Below are 26,020 nucleotides of genomic sequence, written 5' to 3' on the forward strand. Positions count from 1 at the left end.
AAATGAGCACTGATTCCCTTGTTTGCATTTAAATAGGGCCTTTGAGAAACAACTACTAATTGGGGGTTTGAGTAGGGAAAACTTCAGACTCTGTACGCAGCTAGTGAGTGGGGGGGGAGGGAGAGTCAGGTCCAGTGGTGTCTGGGGCGGGGTGGCACCCCGAGCAAGGTCACTCACTGAGCTGTCAATTCCCAGAGCCAGGAGCATGATGAAGAACACAACAGCCCAGAACGTGGATCCTGACAGGGTGGAAATGGCTTCCGGGTATAGGATGAAGATTAGGCCAGCTCCTGGAAGAAACATCAAGAACCTCATCAATGGCTGGAACTGTTGCTCTGAGCTGCAGGTAACGGGAGCATTTTGAGGCCCAATAAGCCCCAGCCCAGCCCTATGAAATTTGGCCAGTCGTGTGTGGAGGAGCAAACCAAGGTCTAAAGATGACCAAAGAAGTCAGCTCCAGCTCAAGCTCACCTTTGCGCCAAGGAGGCTGACCTCAAACAGCCAAGCCAGAAAGCCATGCCTCCCCTGGACGGCTACAGGCAGCGGGCCCCAAACCCCATCTCCTGCGCACCGTGAGGGTCCTCTTACTCTCAAAAGTTCATGATCTTCAAAGTTCATTATAGGCAGCCTCTCCCCCAAGTCTCAGCCTCTTTGTGGCCCTAAGAATATGAGAAGCAGTGGGCAAGGACACAGGCTCTAGAGTTGGACTAGTCAGGGCTTGAATGCTGGCACCATTGCTCATTAGCTGGGTGACTTTGAATCTGTCACCTGAGTCTCAGCTTTCTCATCTTTTTTTTTTTTTCTTTTTTTTTCATTTTATTTTATTTATTTATTTATTTGTCTTTTTGCCATTTCTTGGGCCACTCCCGCGGCATATGGAGATTCCCAGGCTAGGGGTCCAATCGGAGCAGTAGCCGCTGGCCTATGCCAGAGCCACAGCAATGCAGGATCCGAGCCATAACTGCAACCTGCACCACAGCTCACAGCAATGCTGGATCCTTCACCCACTGAGCGAGGCCAGGGATTGAACCCGCAACCTCATGGTTCCTAGTCGGATTCGTTAACCACTGAGCCACGACAGGCACTCCATCAGCTTTCTCATCTTTAAAGGGGGTCTGCTGACGCTGGCCTAGTGGCACTGCAAGAACTAAATAGATGGTACGTCAAGGGCTCAGCACAGAGGCTGGTACTGAGGCAGAACAGTAAGTAACTCAGGTAGTTAGTGCAGGAATATGGGCTTCCATACGTTCCCTGATTAATGTCCATGGTTTAAGATTTGTAAAAACTAATCAAGACAAATAGGCCTTGCTTGTTGGAAGATTAGCTATTGAAAGTACATTTGTTTTATGTCAAGGTGGACATTAACCCCTGACCAATACATTTGACCATTGCAAAAGAATGTAAAGAGTGGTGTCTCTGAGTCTGAGGGAAAGGAGAATAAAAGGATCATAAAAGGACCATATGGAGCATCCCTAACTCTAAACTCTATTGGACAAGGCCCAATATAGGCAAACAGGGCAAGGCCAATGGGAAAAAGAATGGATATCTGGACCCCATGTTGGTACAGAGATAAAAACTTCAATAGAGCAACAGAGGGGGGGCTCTTCCTCTCCCTCCCAGTGTCTGTGCTGGGAGCTATTTGCTTTCCTGTAATGAAGACTTTTGCTTGCTCGATGCCTGTGTGTTTTCGAAGCTCATTTTTCATCTCCATGAACAAGAACCTGGATTCCGGTAACATCTTTCCCGTAACAGTACAGAGTAGGCACTCCAAAATCTGCCTGGTCTGGCCTGACTCGGAAGAAGGTTCTGCCCAGAATTCCTACTGACGGCCTCAAAGAAAGTCCATCAGATGGGCAGTTTGGAAGCTCTATGTCAAGTCTTCTCAGTCCCACAGTCACAGAAGAACCGCACAGCCAAGAAGGAGCTGGTTCCCCAGCCCCCTCCTACTCACTGTGCGGGTCTGCCCACCCACCTTCAGTGGCAACATCCTCAATGTTGACCTTGTGTTCATGGGCCATGTAACCAAGGATGGAGAAGATGGCGAACCCAGAGATGAAGCTGGTAACACAGTTGATGGTGCTGGTGAGCAGAGCGTCCCTGGGGAAAAGAAGCACTGTCAGTTCAAGTTGCCTGACTCTCCTCAAGGCTGCTCATTGACTGCGGGACCATCATGGAATCCACAGCCTCAAATGCCATCCGCCCCCCGCCCCCACTCGCTTCTGTTTCTCTGCTGCCACAGGGACCCGCAGTGGGCACTGTCACTGGGTCAGAACCTGTCGGCGCAGGAAATAGTCAACAGCTTCTGGATGGGACACTCGGATAACAGAGTTTGGTATCAAACTCTTATTGGAAAATCAAGTTACCAGCCTCCATCTTCCACCAGCTTTCCATGGCTTCCCCAGTGCTTCAAGAGCTCAAGAGCACTCAAAAGCTTTGCTAAAATGACCCAACCTTCTTTCCAGGCTTATTTCCCATGACTTCCCAACATGCACTCTCTGAACAAACCAATCAACTTGCTGGTTCACAAATGTACCACCTGCCCTGGCTTCACCCAAGCTATCGGTCCATTTACTTGATGTCTGCCTATCCCAACCCTAACTATCCTCCAAGGCACAGCTGAAATGCACCCCCATGCTCTTGCTGATCCCCTGTCAGAGAGCTGATCACCCCACTTCCTTAACCTTCCTACAGCCTGTCCCATTGGTGTGCATTCAGCCTCCTCTGTCTTGTACCAGGGAGGTCATGACTCTGTCTTAAGGCTTTGATACACAGTGAATAAAGCAAACCCAAGCTATGCCCATATCTGCAGCCCTCGCAGTGCTGGGCCTTCAGGAGACAGCATTCAGTGCTTCTAGAACCAACTGATTTATAGCATGGTCCTCTGACTCTACTGCCTTGAGCCAACCTCTCATTCTGCCCTGTGGTCTTAAGCTCTGATCCTTCCAGGCCCTCACCCCTCATGAAACCAGCCTGGGTATTCCACCCTTGTCTGCATAGACATCAGAAGGACACACAGGCAGTGCGTTTGGCTCTGAAAGCCACCCAGTGCCCCTCTGCCCCAATTCCCCATCCCCATGATTTCCCAGTGTTAGTGGCCTCAACTTTCCCAGCTCCTCACCTTGCACCTGTTTAAGAGGTACCCTGAACTACATTCATTAGGACCCCCAGAGGCCATGTCAGAGTTCAAAGAACATCCAAGATGGCCCACACTGCCTCATTTCACAGGGGAAGAAACCCCAGAAGAAAATTAGACTTGTCCCAGACCAGAGCCATCTTTTCCCAACCAATCCTGGTTGATCCCCAGGATTTAGAGCTTTCCCGGGCCCCAGGAAGGCTCTCACCTGTAGCAGTTGTTGTCAAATTTGTTATAACTAGCGAATGCAATCAAGACTCCAAATCCAGCCCCCAAGGAAAAAAATATCTGAGTTGCAGCATCAATCCATACCTGAAATGAACAGACAAAGGCTGTCACCCTCTGCTTCCACAGAACTGGACAACCTCACTGCTCCAGAAGGGTGGGGAAGCCCTAGGGATGCTCTGAGGACATGAGGTCTGAACCAGAGATGGGCAGCCATGCAACTCCTGCTCCCCAGCAGCCTACACAAAATCACCATGGAGAAAGGCTGGGGGTCCCTCCAGCATCTCGCAGCCTTGGGGGCTCATGACTGAGCTCTCCCCGAGGAACTCACTGCCTCAATTTGATGCTCTAATTTTCTTTCCTTTTCTTTCTTTTTTTTTTTTTTGTCTTTTTGGGCCTCACCCAAAAGTTCATATGGAAGTTCCAAGACTGGGGATTGAATTGGAGCTACAGCTGCCTACCTACCCCACAGCTCACAGCAACACTGGATCCTTAACCCACTGAGCGAGGGCAGGGATCAAACTTGTGTCCTCATGGATACCAGTCAGGTTTATTACTACTGAGCCACCACAGGAACTCCCTTGATGTCCTAATTTTCAAAGAATGTTAATAAGCTAAATGTTCTAGGCTAATATGTGAATGAATCAAGGACAAAGGGTTATGACTATCTCAGGGGTTATGGAGACAACATTTTCAGAAAAGGGTAATGATTCCTAGTAGCTTCTACCAACTCATAGACAGTGGTGGCTCCTTGGTGGCCAGTGGAATTTAGTTATTTCATCTTCTCGATGATGAAATTGCATGGCTGGAAGCCCGGAGGTCTGAGATCCTCCCCAGCCTCTCAGCTTCACAGTCCCTCCCTGGTCAATTTCACCATCTCTCAGTTTCCTCATGTGCACAGTGGGAAGAATTTCACCTAGCTCACCCGGACTTAGCTACAATTCAGATTGGCGAGATGTATCATCTCCCCACTCATGTTATTCTAGACCGCCTGACTGTGTAAGCAGAGGACGTCACGAGAGAAGCAATCTGGTGGAGAAAGACTGATCAGCAACTTGAGACCGACTGAGGCTCAGTTTCTACTGTCCAGAAAGACTCACGATATTGAGACAGTGCGTAACAGATGAGAACTCTCAGTCGTTTCACAGTTTACAAGGCTGAATTGTGTCTTTGGCTCTGTTATCTTTCTGAGAGTTACCAGAAGGGTAGGCTTTTCTCTTGGTTATTGGGCTATGACACTGCGGTGTGTTGGGACAAAGGCAAGGGCGTCCTGGGAGGTGCCCCACCTCAATCCTGTATTGACCCTGCCTGCCGGGATTATTGTGGATTCAGAGAGAGTGTGAGGAAGCCTTTAGGGATTGTGAGGGGAAATGTGGAGGTGTGGTCACTGAGGTGGACACGAGGGAGAAGGCTGGAAATAATCTCGGCCGGGATTTGAAGATGCTCAAGGTAGTGGGAACCTCCAAGGTCCCTGCTCCCAGCCTCCCCCCACTGCTCTGACTCCACTCCAGATTCACCCCCCTTCATTGCTGTCCGGTGTCTCTGGGCAGGACAGTGGGCTGGAGGAGCTGGGGTGGGAGGTGGAAGTTGGGGGGAGTCAGTAGGGTCTGGTTCTCCCTGTGGCTAACGCTGTCACTTATGCCAACATCAAAGATGGCAGCAGAGGCCAGGGTCGGCGACCAGAGTGGAAATAAGGCTGGGAGTGGGTTAGGGAGTCGTGGCACAGGGCAGGGGTAAGAACCTAGGACAGGGTGTTGCTCTCCTTAAAAGAAGGGTCTGCAAAGGCCACTCAATGGAACCACAGGTCCCAGACCATCAGAGCTGGACAGGCTCACGGAGACTGTCAGGTGCAAATCAAGTCGTTATTGGTCAGATGGAGACAGTGTAACCCAGAGAGGGAAGGATACATGGACCTAGGACCAGATTTTCTATCACCACCTGCTCCGAGAACCCTCCCGAACCCTAGCCCAGAGGTGTGTTCACTGGGCACTGACCGTGGTCTCTTTGAGGCGGTAGAAGTCGATGTGCAGGTAGGCGTTGATGCCGTTGGAGGCGCCGGGCAGCGTGATGCCATGGACCAGGAGCACGAACAGCACGAGGTAAGGCAGCGTGGCTGTGATCCACACCACCTGGCAGGGGATGAGCTCACCGTGAGAGCCTGGCTCTGCTGCCCACAGGGTGGGGTCCGGGGGTTGGGGGAGCCAGACACACCCTCCCCACACCTTCCTTCACACAGCACACATGCTAGAAGCCCCACCTCTAGCCCAGGCCTGGGGCGCCCCAGGACAGGGTGAATGGGCAAAGGCCGCACCCGGGGAGAAAGTCAGCACAATGCGGGCGCCGCTGCCATGGAAGCCAAAGGCAGCCAGGATGAAGGCTGTGTTCTCACAGGGCCCAATCCCACCCACCCCCAAACTTCCTGTACTGACCCCCTCTTGCACCCCAAGTAGAACTAAGCACCGCATCTTTTTCTCTCTTTTTTGACCACCGCATGGCATAGGGATCAGATCCAGAATCAGATCCAAGCCACAGGTGTGATCTATGCCACAGGTTCGGCAATGCTGGATCCCCACTGTGCTCAGTCAGGATAGAAGCTGCGTCCCAGCGCACCAGAGATGCTGCCAATCCCATTGTGCCACAGCAGGAACTCCTAAGCACGCTCATCTTTATGCTCCCCTCTTTCCCTCCATTCAAGCGTGTCCTCCTAAGTTCACGGCCCAAGGAGGGTGAACAGAAAGCAGAGCCTCTGGCCGCTCTTTATTTGGGGACAAATTTAGGACAAAGACTATACTGCCTTGTCCAGAAGCCCAGAAGAGAAGATACTGTCCACAGACTGAAAAGAAACACCAGGCCACTTTGCCCAAAATGAAGAAACAGAGAAGAAGAGGGGGGAGGGGAAGGAAGTGGGGGCTTTCTTGCTGTTCCTTCTTACCCCAAACTACACAGGAGAATACTCTGGAGGAAGTTACAGATAAAAATGGCAAAGTTCAGATCCCATTCTTGGAGTTTCTAATTTAATTGATCTGGGGGTGGGGCCTGCACGCCATGTTTTAAAAGCTCCCCAGGTGCTATAAATATGCAGTCAGGTTAACAATCACTGCTCTATGGAGTTCCCATCATGGTTCAGCGGAAAAACCCAACTAGTATCCATGAGGATGCGGGTTCGATCCCTGGCCTCACTTAGTGGGTTAAGGATCCAGCATTGCTGTGGCTGTGGTGTAGATTGCAGAAGTGTCTTGGATCTAGTGTTGCTGTGGCTGTGGCATAGACTGGCAGTTGTAGCTCCAATTTGACCCCCAGCCAGGAAACATCCATATGCCACAGGTGCGGCCCTAAAAAGACAAAAAGAAAAGAAAAAAAAAAAAATCCTCTAGGCAGATGCAGCCAGGGGCAGCCTTGTAGAAAGAAGACTGTGCTCCCAGCAAAAAAAAAAAAAAAAAAAAAAATCAGCTCAGGGCCAGGGTAGCCAGACCCAAGCAGAATTCAGCTGAGACACAAGAGGACACATGACAAAGACTAGAGGATCCCTCCTCCCAAAACCCTGGCACTGTGTAGCCCCTAGAACATTTCCACATCCCTAAGGAGAAGATAGAAGCCCCAAAACAGGACTTTGGTAGTCTAGAAAGACATAGGTTCAACACAAATATTGCCGTGTACAAAATAAAGTCATGTTTTCCATACCCACACTGAAGAACTGTGGCTTATCCTCTTTGTCACTAGACCAAGAGCTCTTTAGAAGAAAAATCAAACTTACATCCCAAGTACATGGCACACACGGAGACTTAAAATATTTTTGTTGGCTGGCTGGATGAATGATGGGACAGTTGCATAGATGAATGATTGGATGAGTGGATGGATGGATGGATAGAAGGATCCAACGACTGGGTGGTTGGATGTATAGTTGGGTAGATGGTTAGATGGATAGATGGATGGTTGGTTGAGTGGATGGACAGATAGATGGATGAGTGATAAATCAGAGGGTTTGTGGATTCTCTAAGTCAAAGAATGAATGAAAGAATGAGCAAGTGAAGGAATGAGCAAATGAGTTCAGGAGTAATTAAATGCATTCATAGTTGATCATGTCTTCTGAAGGAATCAGAAGATGAATCAGGCTCTTATTTTTTACATTGTCCCCTGTACTATGGGGAGCCTCTGTGGATATAGGCTCTAGGCTTCTGTTTTCTTTCAGGGGCACAGGAACAAGGAAGACAAATTGTCAAAAACAAATAAGGAAGAAAACATGCCTTAGAAAGTGAAGCCATTGTATCTGGGTGGCCTCATAATCCTGACCTTATTCTCCTAAATTGTGACAAACGGATCTAACTCCTTTGTGACAGGCACAAGGAGGAGCTCTCACATAGCCCTGAGTCAGGTCCTGACTGCTGTGTTGCCCTACAACACATGTCAACAGATGCAACCACACTCCACCTGTCAAAAACAGTATCTTCAGGTCTGACACCAAGGAATCTGCAGGCAGCCTTCATTAGCTGAGTCTGGGGCTCCAACATGAATTCTATTTCCCCAAGGAACACATTAGGGCATGACTCAGCTGGCCTTGACCTACAGTCAAGCATCAAGAAAGGGGAGCTTGTTTTGTCCATGCACATGTGTTCAAACCTGCAGCATCTGAGTCTCATCGAAGTTTCTCAGAACTGATGGCAGAAATGAACTCAGCTGCCTAAAGTCTTGCGTAAAAAGGGAGGTTCCTGGGTCCTTGGCCAACAGCTGGCTTAGGCTAACGTGGGCCCAGTGTCCACACAGGGCAGAGAGAAGGAACACTTGGGCTCTGTCAGCTCTTCCCCAGGCTTCTCTGCTATCAAAATTTCAACTTGCAGTGCATCCCTGGCCATGAGAAACCAGACTTCATCCATCTTTGAGCATCAAATGAAAAGAGCAATGAGCAGCCCATTGTTTTAGCATGTGTGTCCCCAATCCCCAAGGTAGGCTACTTTTTTCTAGCACCTCAAATGTAGCTTCTCATCCACATTGTGTTTCTATGGAAAAGGATCAGAGTGTGTGGGGTTTGAGGGTGTCAAATTCAAACCAATGGCTGATAATCACAATGAGGAAGATTGTGGCTCCCTGAAAGGAAGATCTTTCTCGTGAATAGAGCTCTCTAAAGACTGAATGAGCTTCCCATGGAGGTGGTGAGGGCCCAGTCACTGAAGGTATGCAAATCTTCCTAGGAATCCAGGCAGTAGGCAAAGGACTGGCCATGAACCAGCAGCATAAGCATCACCTAAGAGCTGGTGTTAGAAACGCAAAATCTTGAGTTCCTACTGTGGCTCAGCGGTAACAAACTCAACTAGTAACCATGAGGATGTGGGTTCGATCCCTGGCCTCACTCAGTAGGTTGAGGATCTGGTATTGCAGTGGCTGTGGCATAGGGGGGCAGCTCTTGTTCCAATTCAACTTCTAGCTTAGGAACTTCCATATACTGCAGGTGCAGCCCTAAAAAGCAAAACAAACAAACTAACAAACAACAACAACCAAAAAGCCCTGCCAATTCTCACTCCACCTCCATGGAATCAGGGTCCTGAAGAAGGACCCAGGAATCTGAGTTTTAGCAATCCCTCTATGTGATTCTTATGTGCATTAAAGGTTGAGAATCACTGCTCTAAAGTCGATCTAACACAGAGATAATGAATACTCAAAGTTTATCACTGCAAATCTGTTGTAATTTACCTTCTAATGATTTAGAATTTGCGATCTTCTGAACTGAGTTTTAGGAACATTTGCCCTGATAATGAAGACACACTAAGATTTATGGGGGTGAGAGATATGCACTGATGTTACTTAAGAAAAGACAGGCGTTCCCATCGTGGCGCCGTGGTTAACGAATCCGACTAGGAACCATGAGGTTGCGGGTTCAATCCCTGCCCTTGCTCAGTGGGTTAATGATCCAGCGTTGCTGTGAGCTGTGGTGTGGGTCGCAGAGGCAGCTTGGATCCCAAATTGCTGTGGCTCTGGTGTAGGCTGGTGGCTACAGCTCCAATTCGACCCCTAGCCTGGGAACCTCCATATGCCTCGGGAGCAGCCCAAGAAATGGCAAAAAGACAAAAAAAAGAAAAGAAAAGACAGAGCTCTAAATATTTCAGTGCCTTCATTGTTCGTTTGCAAATGATGCTGTTCTTTATACCTGGGCTCAGTCGACTCACTAACACAAGCCAGGACCAGCCTGGATGAGTGGGGAATATTTGGCTGGAATTATAACTCAAAAGTAACACTCTGACCTTTCTAGATAAAGATTCTTGAACTCAAGTTTTCTTTAAATTGCCCCGATTTTCTCTCTCCCCATCCCCACCACCTTTGCCATATTTTAAGAAGTGTTCTTATCTTGTTTCATCTTCCAAACAGCCCACAGCCTGGCAGGGAACTGGACAGAGCGGTGCTGACCCTGGCCAGTGCTGTCATCTTGATTTCTCTCTAGGCACAGGGGAGTCCGAGGTTTCTGAGAGTTTAGCCCACTATGTAGACAGAGCAGATGGGAGCCTGGGCCTAACCCTCCTCCCAGCCCCACCAGAAGTCAGGGGAGTTTGAAAATCACCAGGGTGGGGGCAAAGCCCAGAAGCGGTGCTGATGCAAGGGGAGGTGACAGACTATGATCCCTGATTGAGCAATTTTCATTTCAGACAGAATTAGCCCTGCACTGCCCCATCCCCCCAACTGCCCTGGAGGCTGGTGGGGTCATTAACTGACCTCACTTTCAGGTGAGGACACTGAAGCTTAGGGACCGTCATTCACCCTGAGGTCACCCAGCGGGGAATGAGTTCCCTAGACCTCATTCTGTGTTCTGACCACAAAGCAACATGGGTTTTCTTTGTTTTTGTTTTTGGGTTTTTTTGTTTGTTTGTTTGTTTGTCTTTTTAGGGCGGCACCCTCTGCATATGGAAGTTCCCAGGCTACGGGTCAAATTGGAGCTACAGCCGCCTGCCTACGCTACAGGCATAGAAACGCCAGATCCCAGCCACATCTGCAACCTGCACCACAGCTCACAGCAGTGCCAGATCCTTAACCCACTGAGAGGGGCCAGGGATCAAACCAAGTCCTCATGGACACTAGCCTGGTTCGTTACCACTGAGCCATGATGGGAACTCTCCAAAGCCCCACGTTCTTAGTCACTCACGCTACTGTGTATTTGAGACCCAGGTTCAAGTCCTTGCCATGCCAAACTGCTGTGAAACCCTGTCCCTCTCTTGGCCTCAGCTTCCTCATTTGTACAGGCAGTTGGACTAGATGGCCTGGAGTACCTTCCAGTAAAACATCTAGGCACTGCGTTGTGGGCTATAGAGGCTGAGTGCCAGTTCAGCCAAGAGCTCCTGTGATGGGGGAAGCAGGCGGGACTCCAGGGCCGCAAGCACACTCGCCCAGCTCCCCAGGAGGCTGACTGCCATCTGACGCAGAGCTCTGCCCTCTACCCTGACATGGTCATCGGGCCAAGGTCTCAGAGCACGTGGTCTTTGGTAACTCCTTTCCTTGATTCGGACTGTACCCCACCCCCCACCATCCTGGCTGCCAGCTGAGGAGTCAGGAGTCTTCCCAGGCACAGAGCCTTCACTGGCTCAGACAGGAAGTGTGAACATTTGCAACTCATTTCAGGGAGGATCTGTGGCTGTGGAAGCCTGTTAAGAAAAGCTTAGGGCCCTGTTCCAGATGTAGTCTGGGAAGACATAAGCAATGTTCTTGGTTTTTTTATGAGCCAGTATATAAAGACAATTAGAGGCAGGGCACAGCAATGTCCTGAGTGAAGCTCCCTATTCTAGAAAGACCCGCTCCATGGACTGCAGGGTCCTTGCCTGCTCAGCAGCCAAAACCCTGGAGGACTTGGGCAAAATGTGGGCTGGCACCTGGATTGACTTCTTTCCATCTGCAGGGCTTCCCAGGGTTAACACTCCGCCCGCCCCCATCACACTCCTCAGGGGAGGGGTGTGTTCTTCTCCGAAGATTCCTTTGCTCAAAGGAACAGAGCATGCTCAGCTTTGCGCTTCTCTTTAACCTCAGTCCCCTCACAGATGACTCACACGCTGCTCCAGCCAAGTGCTAAGCGAGGTGGAGCAGGCTGTTCCCCTTTGGCAATGGCTATCTATCGGAAACTTAATCCTGGGGTGCAATATTAGAAGCCCTGTGGCCCCTTCTCCAGGCCAGCAGGGGGAGTAAAGCTCCTATGCCTTCTGCAGCTCTGCTGCCTGCAGAGGCCAGGAGATCTCTACTCCTGATACCCAGGAGAAATGCAGAGAGGCTGGGCAGGGCTAGCCTAAGGCTTCTACTCCTCTGTGGCTTTGCTTGCAGCTCCTTCCACTGGAAATCCATTCCCTCTGCCCCATCTCTACCCATCCCTGTCCTTAGCGACCCGGCCCAAATGCCACCTTCACCATGGTCTTTGCAGACTCTCTCCATGTGAAGAGCTTCCTTCTTCAATGCAGCATCTTATGCTTTTTTGGACCATGATAACTCATGGTAAGAAAAACCTTATATGTCGAGACACATGGATTGTTATAACTGAAACATAAATTCCATAAGACAGCTCTTACTTTACTGTGGGCAATGCACTCTGTTATTATCTATTCTATTTCATTTAGAAAAATTATGGTAACCCACTAAATTGATTTAATGACATTTGAAAAACCCATAGTTTGTATCTCAATGAAAGTAAGACCTGACTACCTGATGCAAAATTATCTTCAAGGTAAAGTTAAGTTTAAAAAAAAAGCAAGGGAGTTCCCATTGGGGCTCAGTGATAACGAACCCGACTAGTATTCATGAGAACGCGGGTTTGATCCCTGGCCTCGCTCAGTAGGTTAAGGATGTGTTGCCGTGAGCTGTGGTGTAGGTCTCAGACAAGGCTCGGGTCCTGCATTTCTGTGGTTGTGGTGTAGGCTGGAAGCTACAGCTCCGATTCAGCCCCTAGCCCAGGGAACTTCCATATGCTATAGGTGTGGCCCTAAAAAGCAAGAGAAAGAAGGAAAGAAAGAAGGAAAGAAAGAAAGAAAGAAAGAAAGAAAGAAAGAAAGAAAGAAAGAAAGAAAGAAAGAAAGAAAGAGAGAAAGAAAGAGAGAAAAGAAAGAAAGAAAGGAAGAAAGAAAAGAAGGAAAGAAAGAAAGAAGGAAAGAAAGAGGGAGAGAAAGAAAGAAAAAAGCAAGGTCTGTAATAGTGCATATGGTTTGTGGTCATTAGTGGTTATTTAAGGGGCACCCACATGTGTCTCTGGATGGAGACTCAAGAAACTAATGACATTGACCTATGCCTGGCTGTAACACAGGTCGACTCTAAGCAGTTGAATCTGGCTTATTTATTCTTGCATCACTAGGACTAGCATCTAGCCTGGCACATAGTAAGTGTCCATAAATGTTTTAATAAGTTGAAGTGACTTCAAAAGGACACATAGTAAAGTTCCCCAAATTATTTACCCACCTACCCTTCAGCCTTTCTTCCTACCTTCCTTTCTTTCCTCATTAGACCTTCAATAAATATTTACTAAAGACCTACTGTGTGTCAGGTGTTGGGAGGTTGTAGTCCTAACCTGATATTGCTCCATCTTAGAATTCCTCCAAACCCTGTTCTGCATTTTATTGGGGTTCTTCCTTGTGGCAGACACTGTGTCTCTCAAATGCTGAGAAGAAGTTCTACTTCAAGCTCTTCTGGACAGAGTTCATCCCCACTGGCTGCTGGTCCCCTGACATTATCCTGGCTATAACCAAGACTCGAGGAGAAGCAGAGAGAACCCTGATGCACCCCCACTTTCCCAGATCAATTGCCTAATGAAGCTTCTCACAAATCCATGCCTATCTGATCATGGTAAATTGTTGCCTTGTAACCCCAACAAACACACACACACTGTGTGTTCCACGCTGACTCTAGGCTTTACCGCAAGACTTATTTCGGCCCCTGGGACAAGAGCAAGCATGAAGCAATCAGAGACTGGAAGAGCTCCTTGCACTTTGGGGCTTGTCTGCTTAGAACATGCTCTTGGAACGCAGCCACCAACTGGGAGAAGCCCAAGCCACATCTATGTGGAAACAACCCAAGATGCTCTGGTTGACAGCTCCAGTTGAGCTCCCAGCTAGTACCAACTGTCATCCATGACTGCATGCCATCTTGGAGGTTCTAGCCCAGTCAAACCCCCCAGACATGTAGCCCAAGAAATATCACATAGAGCAGAAGAACCACCTTGCTAATACCAGTTAACCCACAGAATCATGAGAGATAAAATGGCTGTTACTTTACATCACTACATCTTGAGGTATTTTGTTACACAGCAATAGCTAACCAAAACACCAGACAGCATATCTCCCAGCTACAGCCTCTTTAACAGTCACCCTCCACATGGACCCTTAGGGTCCAAATGGAGTTGTTCTGATGATGTTCCTCAGGAACATGGACCCTTAGGGTCCAAATGGAGTTGTTCTGATGATGTTCCTCAGGCTCAGAACCAACGTGGGCCATGACCTGAGTGAACTCTCCCATGAGGCAGTGACACCTAGGTCAGAATGCCAACTTTGGTAGGCTCTCCTGGGCCATCTAACCCTGTGGCCCTCTCTCCAGGAGCCCTAAACCCTTGCAGGCACTCAGCACTGTGTTGAGGATGCCCTAGGACTCATCTAGTATCCTCTGGAGCATTCTCTTTTACTTAATATCAGAGATGGGAATGATTGATTAATAGTGAAGAAAATGGTTATATTTCAGAGAAGGATGCAACATTTGCATAAAATTTTAGGCCAGAATTTAAGGTTTATCAAACACAGGTCAATGGGCTGCTGTGGTCTTTTTTCCCCTGAGAAAAAGCCCATTCCCCGATCTCTGCTGCTGGGGAAGCTTCGGTGGTTAAGTGTGAAGAGTTCCTATCCACTGGCACCCCCTCACCTTACTGTCAGGGAGCTCAGGGTTTAGGAGAGGGAAGGGATCTTTCCAAGGCCTCCAGAAAGCTGGTGACAAGCTGGGCTGCAAACCCAGGCTGATTCTCTAGCCCCACCTTTGCTTTTCACCAATTACCTGCTTGTAGCTTGAAAAAAAAAAAAAAACCAAAAAAAAAAAACACTTTTTTTTGAGGCCAACCTCCCAACTGAATGAGAAACAAGATATTACCTTTCCTGATGTCTTCACTCCTTTCCAGAGGCTAAAAAACAGGATGACGACAACGACAATCAGACAGAGTAAAAGCTGCCACTGGGGCAGGCCGATGTCCTGGATCCCACTGCTCTCATGAAGGTGCAGGACGCCACGCCTGCCCGGAGGAGAAGGAGAGGACCAGGGAAGACGGTGTCGTCAGAGAAGATGACCAAGGCCTTGACCGTAAGCCAGCCCCCAGGGTAAGCCAGTACATTGACAGAGATGGGTCCAGGCTGCCCCGACCACCGACCTGTACCATTTGGACCTGCTCCGCACTTTCACGGCCTGTGCCCAGCACTGCCCTGCCCTGGGCCAGCAACTCACCTGAGGAGACGCCCCCACCCAGGGCTACTTTTTAAATATAATGGAAGTCTTCAATGTAACAACAATCTTTTTTTTTCTTTGTTAGGGCTGCACTGGTGGCATACGGAAGTTCCCAGGCCAGGGGTCCAATCAGAGCTGCAGCTGCCAGCCTACACCACAGCCACAGCCATGCCAGATCTGAGACACATCCATGACCTACACGCTGCAGCTCACAGCAGCACTGGATCCTTAACCCAAGAAGCGAGGCCAGGGCTCGAACCCACATCCTCATGAATATTGGTCGGGTTCTTAACCCACTGGTCACAACGGGAACTCAAAAAAAAAATTTTTTTTTTTTTCCCTACGCTCATGGCATTTGGAAGTTCCCAGGCAAGGGACAGAACCCACACCATAGCAGTAACAATGCCAGATCCCCAACTGCTAGGTCACCAGGGAACTCCTTAATGTAACAGAATTACACCGAGTGCCACCTGCGGGCCAGGCCCTCGGGCGATGGTGGTGAATAAACAGAGGAAAGGTCTCTGTCCTCACAGCGCTCACAGTCTAAAGCAGCAGATTAAACCAGCCACAGCAGGAGCACCTCATTCCCTCTCTTGAGCTTTTTTCCCCTTCAGTAAAACAGCTCTCATGAGGTTTACATTGCAGAGTTCGAAGCAATGCTTAGAACCCAGGAAGGGCTCACACCAATGGTCATTTTAACAGTCATTCTGATTGAGACCCAGCCTTCCAGGATCAGCAAGCATCGGCAAAGCAGCTAAGAAGGGCCTAGAAAACTCAGCCAAGGGAGTCAGCGGGGTGAGCTCCACCAAGGGGGTGACTGGTGGGAGAGCAGGTGGATCAAGAGTGAGGTTCACCGGGGTGAGATGGGGAGAGGAAGGTGTGGACAGGCATACAGAGAACTCTGCAGTGAGCATGCAGGAATGAATGAGCAGAGCTGTGTGGCTGATGAAGGCCCACAAAGACCCACGTTCACATCCCCAGAACGGCCATCACCTCCCCTGCCCCCAGGCAGGATGGTGTGGCTTTAAGCTACTGGCCCTGCATCACCTGCATCAGCTTCCCCACGCAATCAGTCTCCATGTCTGACCCCCCACCCAAGTCCTATCTCTTGATCTGCTACCGACACCCCCATCCTCATGGCCCTGTCCTAGGCCAGGCCCACATTCTCTCCCTCCAGGACTATGATTAAAAACCTCCCTATCCCCCCACTATCCCAGTCTCTCTGCCCCAGTCAGCGCCCTTAAATCCACAGTCTGTGCTGCTGTCAAACCATCCAATCCAGCTGAAGTTGTGTCCTAACCTTGTTACTCTCCTGCCCCCAAATCCTCAGGGGCTCCTTATTACCTAAAACAGCAGTTCTCCCTGAGGGCAGTTTTGCTCTTTGCCTTCCTGGGAACATTTTGCAACATCTGGAGACATTTTCAGCTGTCACAGCTGGAAGGCAGGGAGGGTGTTACTAGTATCCAGTGGGCAGAGGCCAGGGATGAGGCTAAACATCCAAAATGCACAGGTCAGCCCTCCCTCTGTGACCTAGAATTATCCAGCCCAAGATGTCAACAGCATCCAGGTTGTGAAATACTGGTCCAGAGGAGAAAATCCTAAGCCTTACAGAATCTGAGGCCTCTCACAATTGCCCTGGACCAACTGCTTCCCCTGGCTCTCCACACCCTGCCTTTGGCTCCTGAGGAGCACCAGCCGCTTGTCATTCTCCAATTATATGAAACTCTCATGTCTCTGGGCCTTGAAACTGTCTGTTCATTTCCTTCTAGAACACACTTCCTGGCCCAACTTGTCTGCCTGGCACACTTCAATCCCTGCTAGTCTCAACTCAAAATGATGGAGTTCCCTGGTGTCTCAGTGGGTTAAGGATCTGGCATTGTCACTGCTGTGACTCTGGTTCGATCCCTGGCTAGGATCGCATGCCCATGGTGTGGCCAAAAAAAAATGATGCCCTGGCTTAGGCCCCTTGTCTATGCTGAGAAGGAGGAAGATAAAGGGGGAGAGACAGAGACAGATGACAGACAGAGAGAGAAAATAAGAACAAGAAGAAGAGAAGAAAGAGGAAGATGGGGAAAGAAGGGAGGAGAAGAGAGGCTGAGCACACGGAAAAAGACTAACAACCAGAATCAGGTACTGAGCTCATCAGATTCTTTTTTTTTTTTATTCCCCTGTGGCATATGGAGGTTCCCAGGCCAGGGATCCAATCAGAGCTGTAGCCACTGGCCTACGCCACAGCTACAGCAACTCAGGACCTGGGCCGTGTCTCTACCCTACACCACAGCTCACAGCAAGGCCAGATCCTTAACCCACTGAGCGAGGCCAGGGATCAAATCCATGTGCTTATGGATAGCAGTTGAGTTCATTACCACCGAGCCACAAGGGAACTCCTGAATTCATCTGACTCTTAATCTTGCTTCTTCCCACTGCTTTACAGGCCGAGTATAAATGGGTTGATACCCATTTGGCCAATTTGACTGTTAGAATCATGAAAAAAAAAAAAAAAAAAGGCACTGAACCAACAGTGCTTGCCCCAAAACTTGCTAAAATGACTCTAGCATCCAATCAGATGGACGAGACGGGCCCCAACGGCCCTAGTGACCCACGTGGGTGTGAAATCCACTTTCAGGGTTGCCGTGGTTGTCTAAATATTTCATCAGTGGAAAAGCCAGACTCCAGAGCTGAGTTCCAAGAAAAGGAATGTGAATCCAGACCCCTCCCCTCCAGCAGGCCCAAGCCTTGGGGGTTAGTACAAGCAACTTGGGTTTGTTTTAGCTTTCCAGCAGTTTAATGAAAATGAGTCATCGTAAAGTACACGGTCCAAGCCTTCCAAAGCCTATGGACCAGACAGGCTCAGATCGCACTTGACCTTCAAGTGCAGCAGGTTAGTGCTGGGGTGAAGGGAGAGTCCTCTTCCCCACCAGGAATGGGCAGGGGGTATTTGGTCCACACGCACCAAGGGTGCCCTTTTACAGATAAAGTTACAGAGCGTCCGGGTTTCTTTTTGCCACGGGCCGTTTGGCTTCAGGCCCGTAGCCTCGGGAGAATTGCAGTGTTGTTCCCTTGAATGATGTGTTCAAGCTTAAATGAGAACAAGATGGCAAGAGAAGAGGTCAGCAGACTCTGAGGACAGTGAACAAATGGCCTAACCTCCTCAGGGTTGGCACTGGGAGTCCTATTTGCTGGGTCCCCCATCTGAGGGGAGTCACTGTTTTAAAGCAGAAAGTTTTAGATTAAAAAGGCCATTAGAAACAAACCCAGTGGCAGCTCATGACTTTGAGACTGCGAAGCACACAGAAGCAGCCTCGAGGTGAGAAAGATGTAGGAGAAGCGCTCTGAGGTACCCACAGAGACGCCTGCACTCCTGTCCTGCCCGAATACACCCCACCGAGACTCTGACTAGATGGGAGAGGCCCAAAGATGGAGTCAGAGGCTCAACTCAGCCTGGGTTCAGATCCCAGCTCGGCCACTTCCCTAAAACGTGAACCACTATGTTCTTATCTGCAAAATAGAAGACATTACCGGCTCCACGAACTGTGAAGACCAAAGGGACTTGGAGATGAGGAGATGCTTGGTATTTAAAAGGATGGAGGAGGGGAGAGGAGGGGAAGGAAGAGAGGGGAGGGAGAGAAGCAGAAAGCTGCTGAAAGAAGCCCTGGATTCTGCTCCTCGCTACATCCCCCAAGCCCCTTCGGCGCCCCCGGCATGAGAATGTCACCCTTTGCCACCATATTCTGCTCAAGCCTGGAGGAAGATTGAGGCTGAAATGAAAGCAAGCTGGGTCTCAAAACCCAGCTCACTTCTCCCTCCTGTTGGGGCAGACCTGCTGGCCCCGAAGATGTCAGAGGAGGAATCAGATAACTAGACTAGAAACGAGGCTATCACTTTCCATTTTAATGTATAAGGACGAGGGTTGCTAAGAGCTAAAAGAAAAATCATGTTTTTTCCTTTCCCGTGAGATGATAAAGGAGAAAGCACAGAAGCAATTACGTGTATCAGCAGCACCCTCGTCTCCACCATCCTCTGTCTCCCAGTGCAAACCACAGCCATAAACCAGGGAGGCCTGAAACCTCCACCTGCAAGTTCCCTGGTGGCTCTGGGATTGTCTGAGGCCACACCCCTCAGGAGAAGAATAAAGGAGACCCCATATTTTCCATGACATGATACTGTAGGCATGTCATCCTGATCCCAGTGAGAATCTTCTTCTGAGAGAGGAGAGGGCAGTGGCTACGACAGGGGATTTCAACCTTGGCTGGATATTAGAATCACTGGAGGAAATGTTAAAAAATCTCCATGCTCTGGCAGCACCCAGACCAATGACATCAGAATCTCTGGGTGTAGGGTCCAGACATCAGTGTGCTTTAAAGCTCTCCAAGTGGATCTGATGAGCTGCCAATGTTTAGAATCACTTGGCTAAGAGCCTGGACTTTAGAGCCAGACTCCCTGGGTTCAAACCCACTTCAAATGCACAGCTGGGGCATAATCTAAGCTGGATCAATGTTAACTGTGACTATGACAATATTTCGTAAAGATATATCGAGCCATTTGTAATGGCCGGAATGCAACATAACACAGAGGTGAAGACTGCAAGGCTTTGGAGTTACTTCCTGGCAAAGCAGGGCTAGGGTGAGGACAGTGAGGTTCCTGGGGGCCAAGTGTAAGGAGGCGCTCACTCTCCAAGTCCTGCAAGTGCAAACTGCCTGGGGCCAAATCTTGGCTCTGCACGGGACTAGCTGTGAGCCAAGGGCGGGTGATTTACTGTCTCATCTGAAAGATGAAGCTAATATCTGCGGCCTCGTCATATATGCAACGAAGGTAAGAGTCACAGAAAGCTTATAGGGTTGGTGTGAGACTTAACACTGAAATAATACATACAGAGACGTTAGCAGGAAGCCTGACACACAAAGTAAGTGATTAGCTGTTGATCATTAGCCTTTTGGGGAGGAAGACGAGGGTGATGGCATTACTTAAACGGATGCTTGCTGCTTTAAGTAACAGCAGTCCATCAGCTCCTTTGGGGGCTGTAGAGAGATTCTAAATTCTATGGCAACTGTTCTCCCCACTAAATTTCCAAAGCTGCATAACTGTGCACATGCCTGCTGGAAGTCCACAGGAAATGCAGATGGGGCAGTGGACATGCAGGTCCAGGATCTTACCAAATTCTCTGCTGTGGCTCATTAAGGGTAGTTCCGAGGGCCTGAGAACCCTGGCTCCCTGAGCCCCAGAAGGGTGCAGACTTTCCAAAGGCCACCTTTTTTTTTTTTTTTTTTTTTTTTTTTTGTCTTTTTAAGGCCACACCCTGGAGGTTCCCAGGCTAGGGGTTGAATCGGAGCTGTAGCCGCTGGCCTATACTACAGCTGCAGCAATGCAGGATCTGAGCCTGTCTACTACCTACACTGCAGCTCACGACAAAGCCAGATCCTTAACCCACTGAGCGAGGTCAGAGATCAAATCTTCGTCCTCATGGATACTAGTCAGATTCGTTTCCGCTGCACCACGAAGGGAACTCCCTCCAGAGGCCACTTTTAACCACCCCAAGTCTCCTTAGTTCGGCTGCACCAAAAGAGCAGGGGTACAAATTGGCTTAAGGAACCCCATTCTCTGGATAATCGGGACTCATTCCCAGGTCTTTGGCTTAGGGAATACATAGGACCAAAGAAGACTGGCCCTAAAGTTTTGTTGGTGGTGAATTTGTGTCTTTTCATTCTCTAGACCTGCATGGTCCAATATGTTCGCCACTGGCCACATGCGGCTAAATGTAAATGAATGAAAATTACATGAAATTAAGAATTCAAACTTTGCAGGCATACTAGCCACATTTCAACTGCTCAGTAACCACACGGGGCATGTGGCTGCCGCACTGGACTGTGCAGACACAGAACATTTCCACCACTGTGGGAAGTGTCCTGGGCAGCCCCGCTCTAGACCGGCAGCCAGCAAACCATGACCCCCACCCCAAGTCAGGCTGTGCTCATTTAATGATAGTTTGTGAGCTGCAGATGGTTTTTACCTTTTAAAAGAGTAGAATTAAATAAAGAATATGCAAGAGACCTACATGGCCCACAAGACCCAAAATATTTCCTGTCTAATCTTTTCCCAGAAAGTTTTCCCACGCCGCCTCTAGACCATGTGTACCTTGAGAGTGAGTTTTGGGTGGGATTTACCTGTCCTGCTTCACAGCTGGTGACAGGAACTTTCTGCTTATCTGCTAACCCTTGCAGAGGGATGGCTGAAACGGGACTCACCCTGTCAAAGGGATAAAGTCAGCAGATGCTACATTCTGAAGAGAACCCCGTGCAAACAATTTAAATTAGGTAGTTGAAAACAACTGACCATCTCAAGGACATAAAAAGGTGGAGGAGAAGCTGAGAAGATTCAAGGGAGCAACAAAACAAATAATGATGGTGATGGGTGAAAAACACAGAACAGAATAAATACCAAGCAGCCCACACTGATACAAATGAAAAAAAAAAGAGTCAATGAATGAATGAATAAATAAGAGGAAAGGAAGAATTTTTCAATTAATCTAGAGGGAGTAATGGAACTAGAAATCATTCTTAGACCAGCAAAAGCATAATAATCCTCATTTGCAGGATCATTGAAGGATACTAAGAATTCTGGGCAAAAGTATGATGAGAAATGAGAGACTTGCACAACCTCAAAGTAGCTCCCCAGAAGACATGTACTAATTATAAAGAGAATAATGCTACCTCTGCCTAGGAGGAAGCTGGCAGATAGCACTTTAACCAAATGGTCAAGTTCAACCTGCCCAGTAACAAAAGTTGGCATCCTGTACTCCCTGATAGGATGCATCTAGAAGGACACCAAGCTATTTCCAAGTGATTCTTGACAAAAATGTCAAGTTCAGTCTAATCAGGAGAAAACAATGGCCAACTCACACTGAGGGCTAATGTTAGAGAATAACTGATCCAGTGCTCTTCAAAAGTGTCAAGGGCATGACACTCAAGGAAAGACCAAAGGATTCTCACAGATTGGGGGAGACCAAGGGGATGTGACAATGAAAGGTCACATGGGACTCTCGGCTGGATCCAGGACCAGAAAAGGATATTAGTGGGAAAACTGGCAACTCCAAAAACAGTCTTTAGCAGGTTAGTTAACAGCAAGTCCATGCTCACATTCCGATTTCCATCACTGTGCTTGTGAAAGGTGCCAGCGTTAGGGGAAGCTGCGTGAAGGGTCTGCAGGGGCTCTATGTACTATGTTTGCAACTTTTTTCCATGCTTAATATAATTTCAACATAAAAAATTTACTTTTCAAAAAAAAGACAGTTCTGGAGTTGCCATCGTGGCACAGCAGAAACAAATCTGAGTAGGAACCATGAGCTTGCGGGTTCGATCCTTGGCCTCGCTCAGTGGGTTAAGGATCCGGTGTTGCCATGAGCTGTGATGTAGCTTGCAGACGTGGCTCAGATCTGGCATTGCTGTGGCTGTGGTGTAGGCCGACAGCTGTAGCTCCAATTGGACCCCTAGCCTGGGAACCTCCATATGCCTCGGGTACAGCCCTAAAAATCTAAAAAAAAAAGATAGTTCTGTTGTCTACCACCAGTCAGTGCCTCTAACACACACATAGTCCAAACAATTGCTCTGAGCTATGCAGAGCTGGCCTGCCTCCTGCTTCCTAAATGTCACTCACAAACTCTGGCTACTTATACCCACGGAAGCCCCAGAGACACAGCAGCACAGGGTGGACCAGACGACAGCTTCAGGATCTGATTCCTGTGGGTTCAAGCTGCAGCTCCATCACCTACCAGCTGAACCCCTAGAAGTCCCCCTGGCTGACTGCATCAATTCTTCTACTTCTTCTTCTTCTTTTTTTTTTTTTTCTGTCTTTTTAGGTCCACACCCGCGGCATATGGAGGTTCCCAGGCTAGGGATCGAATCAGAGCTGTAGCTACTGGCTTACACCACAGCCACAGCCACACCAGATCCGAGCCATGTCTGCGACCTACACCGCAACTCACAGCGACACCGGATCCTTAACCCACTGAGCAAGGCCAGGAATCGAACCCACATCCTCATGGATACCAGTCAGATTCATTTCCACCGAGCCATGATGGGAACTCCCGTGACTGCATCAATTCTTAAGACGCCTCCTCATAGAAGCCCTCCCTGACCACCGGAGCTAAAGTCCCTTTTCCCTCCACAGTCACTGTGTAGCACATGCCTGGTTTTAGCTCCTTAAAAGCACCTACACTCCCTCAAATGTGTTTTATTTCCTGAAGGTCATGTCCATTCCGTCAAGTGTTCCTGCTTCCTTACCGTTTTGCTGGTGAGTCTCCCCCCACAACTCCACCCCAGAACACAAGCTCCTCCAGCTGGTCCATGGCCGTATCCTCAGCTCCTGGACATGGTCAGGCCTGTGGTGGCTGCTCAGTACATGTTACAATGACGGGAGTTACAAACTCTTATGGTTTTCCTTAGCGTTTGTTTCAGGTCCTGCCCAGCCCGGGTCCCAGTGTGCCCATGTGAACAGGACGAGGGGTGATGACTTACTCATAAAACTCTGCAGCCGGCGTGAACTTGTACTTGGAGTACTTCGTGTGGTTGCCCAGCACAGAGCTGTTGAGCAGCTTGGGGTCGGTGCAGTTGGGGCTGTTCCAGGCGTGGCCGCAGTCAGTCCAGGGCAGGTGAAGGGTGAAGGAGGAGAAGAGGTAGTAGAGCGACCAGGCAATGATGACATTGTAGTAGAAGCCAACGTAGAGGGCGATGAGGATCACAGCATAGCCAACTCCTGGGCAGGGGGCAGAGGGGGTCAGGCAGGGGCTGCCCACCCCAGAGGCACCACTCACAGGGAGCTGCTCCAGTCACCTCACCGCCCGACCCCCACACCTCTCTTTTTCTGTAGCAGACTGTCAGAGCCCTACATAAATCCCTAGGCACCCGCTATCCCTTTGCCTGATGCCACTCGAGCCCCTTCTGCCCACACATCAGGCAGGAAGGAAGTGCCAGCACCATCATGCCAGGGAGCAGCGGGGGCAGGTGCTGGAGCGTAAATATCTCAGCTCCCCAGTCCCTTGGGCGGGAGGACACTGAGGCAGGATAACATTCTCTCCCAGTGAGATGAAGCCCCTCGCCCATGGGAGAATTGTTTTACTGGCTGTCTTCCCTTCCCTATTTGCTACTGATGCTTCCTGGGGTCCCCTCCCAAAATAACTCCTTACTCTGAAATCCTTGTCTCAGGACCTGCTTCTGGAGAAGCCCAAATAAACACTCCCTTATCAGAGGGGTCTTCTCCGGGTCCTGCCTCGTAGGCCAAACTCATTTTCCTGAATGTGTCAGAAGCCCCTTGAAGGCTAGTTCTATGGTTTTTTGGCCATAGTAGATGTGTGTGTGTGTGTGTGTGTGTGTGTGTGTGTGTGTGTGTGTGTGTGTGTGTGTGTGTCTGGCATGCATAGCATTTCTAAAGGCCTTAAAAAAATTCTTAGCATGTGAGGTCTGGATGAGGTTAATCTCTCACTTCCTTGATCTAGATGTAGACACATGACTGAGGCCTGGCCCATCAGAATTCTCCTTACCCATAACCGCAGAGATTGTCTGAGAGTTGGGCATATGACTCCAGTCAAACCAATGAAAGTCTTCTCTGGGATGTTTAATGAAGCTATAAAGATATAAGGTGTTTTTGTTCTGTCATTATTAAACTTGGAATTTTTTAATCTTGTTGATGATAGCCATCTTTGCTAGCACCTGAGGAGAATGTGGCTGACACTGTTGCTAACACAGAAGAAGAGCCTTGAAATGGAGGTTCTGAATAACATTATTCCAGCACCTGGATCAAGCTGTACCTGAAGCCAAAGAAATTCCTGTAATATAGGCCAACAAATTCTCTTTTGTATTAAAGGCAGTATGAGTGGTATTTTCTGGAAGTTAAACAAAGAAATCCTAAATAATACATGTGTCATATAAGCCTCTTACATACCAGCCTGTACCTACTATAGGCTGGAAGTACTTAGGAGACACAGGAAGTACTTCGAAGACATGTGCCAGCCAAGAGGCTCATAGGAGTCACACTGGCCCTCATTGCTATATGGGCCTGATTCTCTAACCAGTGCTTGGGAAATGCAAATTCTTACTCCACACTCTTCTCACAGTTGTACAGGGGCTAAGAAATAGCAGTTGCCATAGTCACTTTCTCCGTGTGTACTTTAAGTCCAAATCCAAGCAGGCTCTGTCTTATATCCAGATGTAATCAATTAGTTATGGCTGTTGTATTAAGGATCATGAGGCAGTTTCCTGACTTAGAGAAAGGCGTGTGATCAACTGATAATGTCTACCATGGGAGCAAGAGGGGTGAGTAGTGGTACATGTGCTGGATACATCTGACATGGTTATGAATATTTTCCATACATACAGGAAAGCAGCCTCCCTCTGATCACTCAGCTGGAGGGCCTAGACCGGAGCCCAGATTTCCAGACTTTGCAGGCTAAAGCCATCCCTGACACACCAAATGCACTCCATGTAACTTTGAATGGTGGATGCACTTGACTTTGTCAGCATCTGTAAATCCCACGAGACAGTTGGTCTACTGCAGATCCCACCTTTGGGGCAGATTCTCCAGGGACACATGAAAGTCTGCAAACAACCTTTGATCCCCCCCCCCCGACTCTTTCTTTACCTTTGAAGAGTGGACAGATCTTCCACACAGTGGCTGCCCCCTCCCTGTTGTACTGGCCCAGAGCCAGCTCCATGTAGAACAGGGGCATCCCAGCGATGATGAGGAATAGGGTATACGGGATCAGGAAGGCACCTGGAGGACACAGAGGCAGAGCGTGAGCCCCTAGACCCCCGCCCAGCCTGGAGCCTGCCCCCTCAGAGTGTGCAGATCAATGCCAGCCAGAGCTGTGAGCATCCTCATTCATCTGTCACCTGGCCATTTCCCAGGGGATGTTTTATGGTAGGTAAATCAGGGTTAATGAATACAAATAATCATAACATACTAACAGTTACAGCAGTAGTTATTATCATAATCATCAGAATGAGGTTCTGGGCTCAAATTAGTAAAATCTGGGTTCATCAAAGCTCAATAGGCTTGGAGTTCCCGTTGTGGCACAATGGAAATGAATCTGACTAGGAACCATGAGGTTGCGGGTTCGATCCCTGGCCTTACTCAGTGGGTTAAGGATCCAGTGCTGCCATGAGCTGTGGTGTAGGTCGCAGATACAGCTTGGATCCCGCATGGCTATGGCTGTGGCATAGGCCGGCAGCTATGGCTCTGATT

General features: G+C 49.0%; 1 protein-coding gene across 7 annotated transcripts in view; it reads right to left on the bottom strand.

Annotated features, from left to right (window-relative positions):
• The window catches only part of SLC6A2 (solute carrier family 6 member 2), a 63,896-nt gene that overhangs the window by 12,444 nt on the left and 25,432 nt on the right, over positions 1 to 26,020 (bottom strand). For all 7 annotated transcript variants that reach the window (XM_084960206.1, XM_084960204.1, XM_084960203.1 and 4 more), the window contains 7 exons: positions 25,418 to 25,549; positions 23,299 to 23,536; positions 14,441 to 14,579; positions 5,353 to 5,487; positions 3,342 to 3,445; positions 1,973 to 2,097; positions 178 to 290 (listed from right to left, as the gene is read on the bottom strand). In XM_084960206.1, coding sequence (XP_084816332.1) covers positions 178 to 290; positions 1,973 to 2,097; positions 3,342 to 3,445; positions 5,353 to 5,487; positions 14,441 to 14,579; positions 23,299 to 23,536; positions 25,418 to 25,549 — 986 coding nt within the window. The remainder of the gene's footprint in view (positions 1 to 177; positions 291 to 1,972; positions 2,098 to 3,341; positions 3,446 to 5,352; positions 5,488 to 14,440; positions 14,580 to 23,298; positions 23,537 to 25,417; positions 25,550 to 26,020) is intronic.

The sequence above is a fragment of the Sus scrofa genome, chromosome 6 (assembly GCF_054392235.1).
Source record: "Sus scrofa isolate SSC_HxYL_T2T_F1_AM1 chromosome 6, Sscrofa_HxYL_maternal_Yorkshire_Landrace_v2.0, whole genome shotgun sequence".
Classification (NCBI taxonomy): Eukaryota; Metazoa; Chordata; class Mammalia; order Artiodactyla; family Suidae; genus Sus; species Sus scrofa.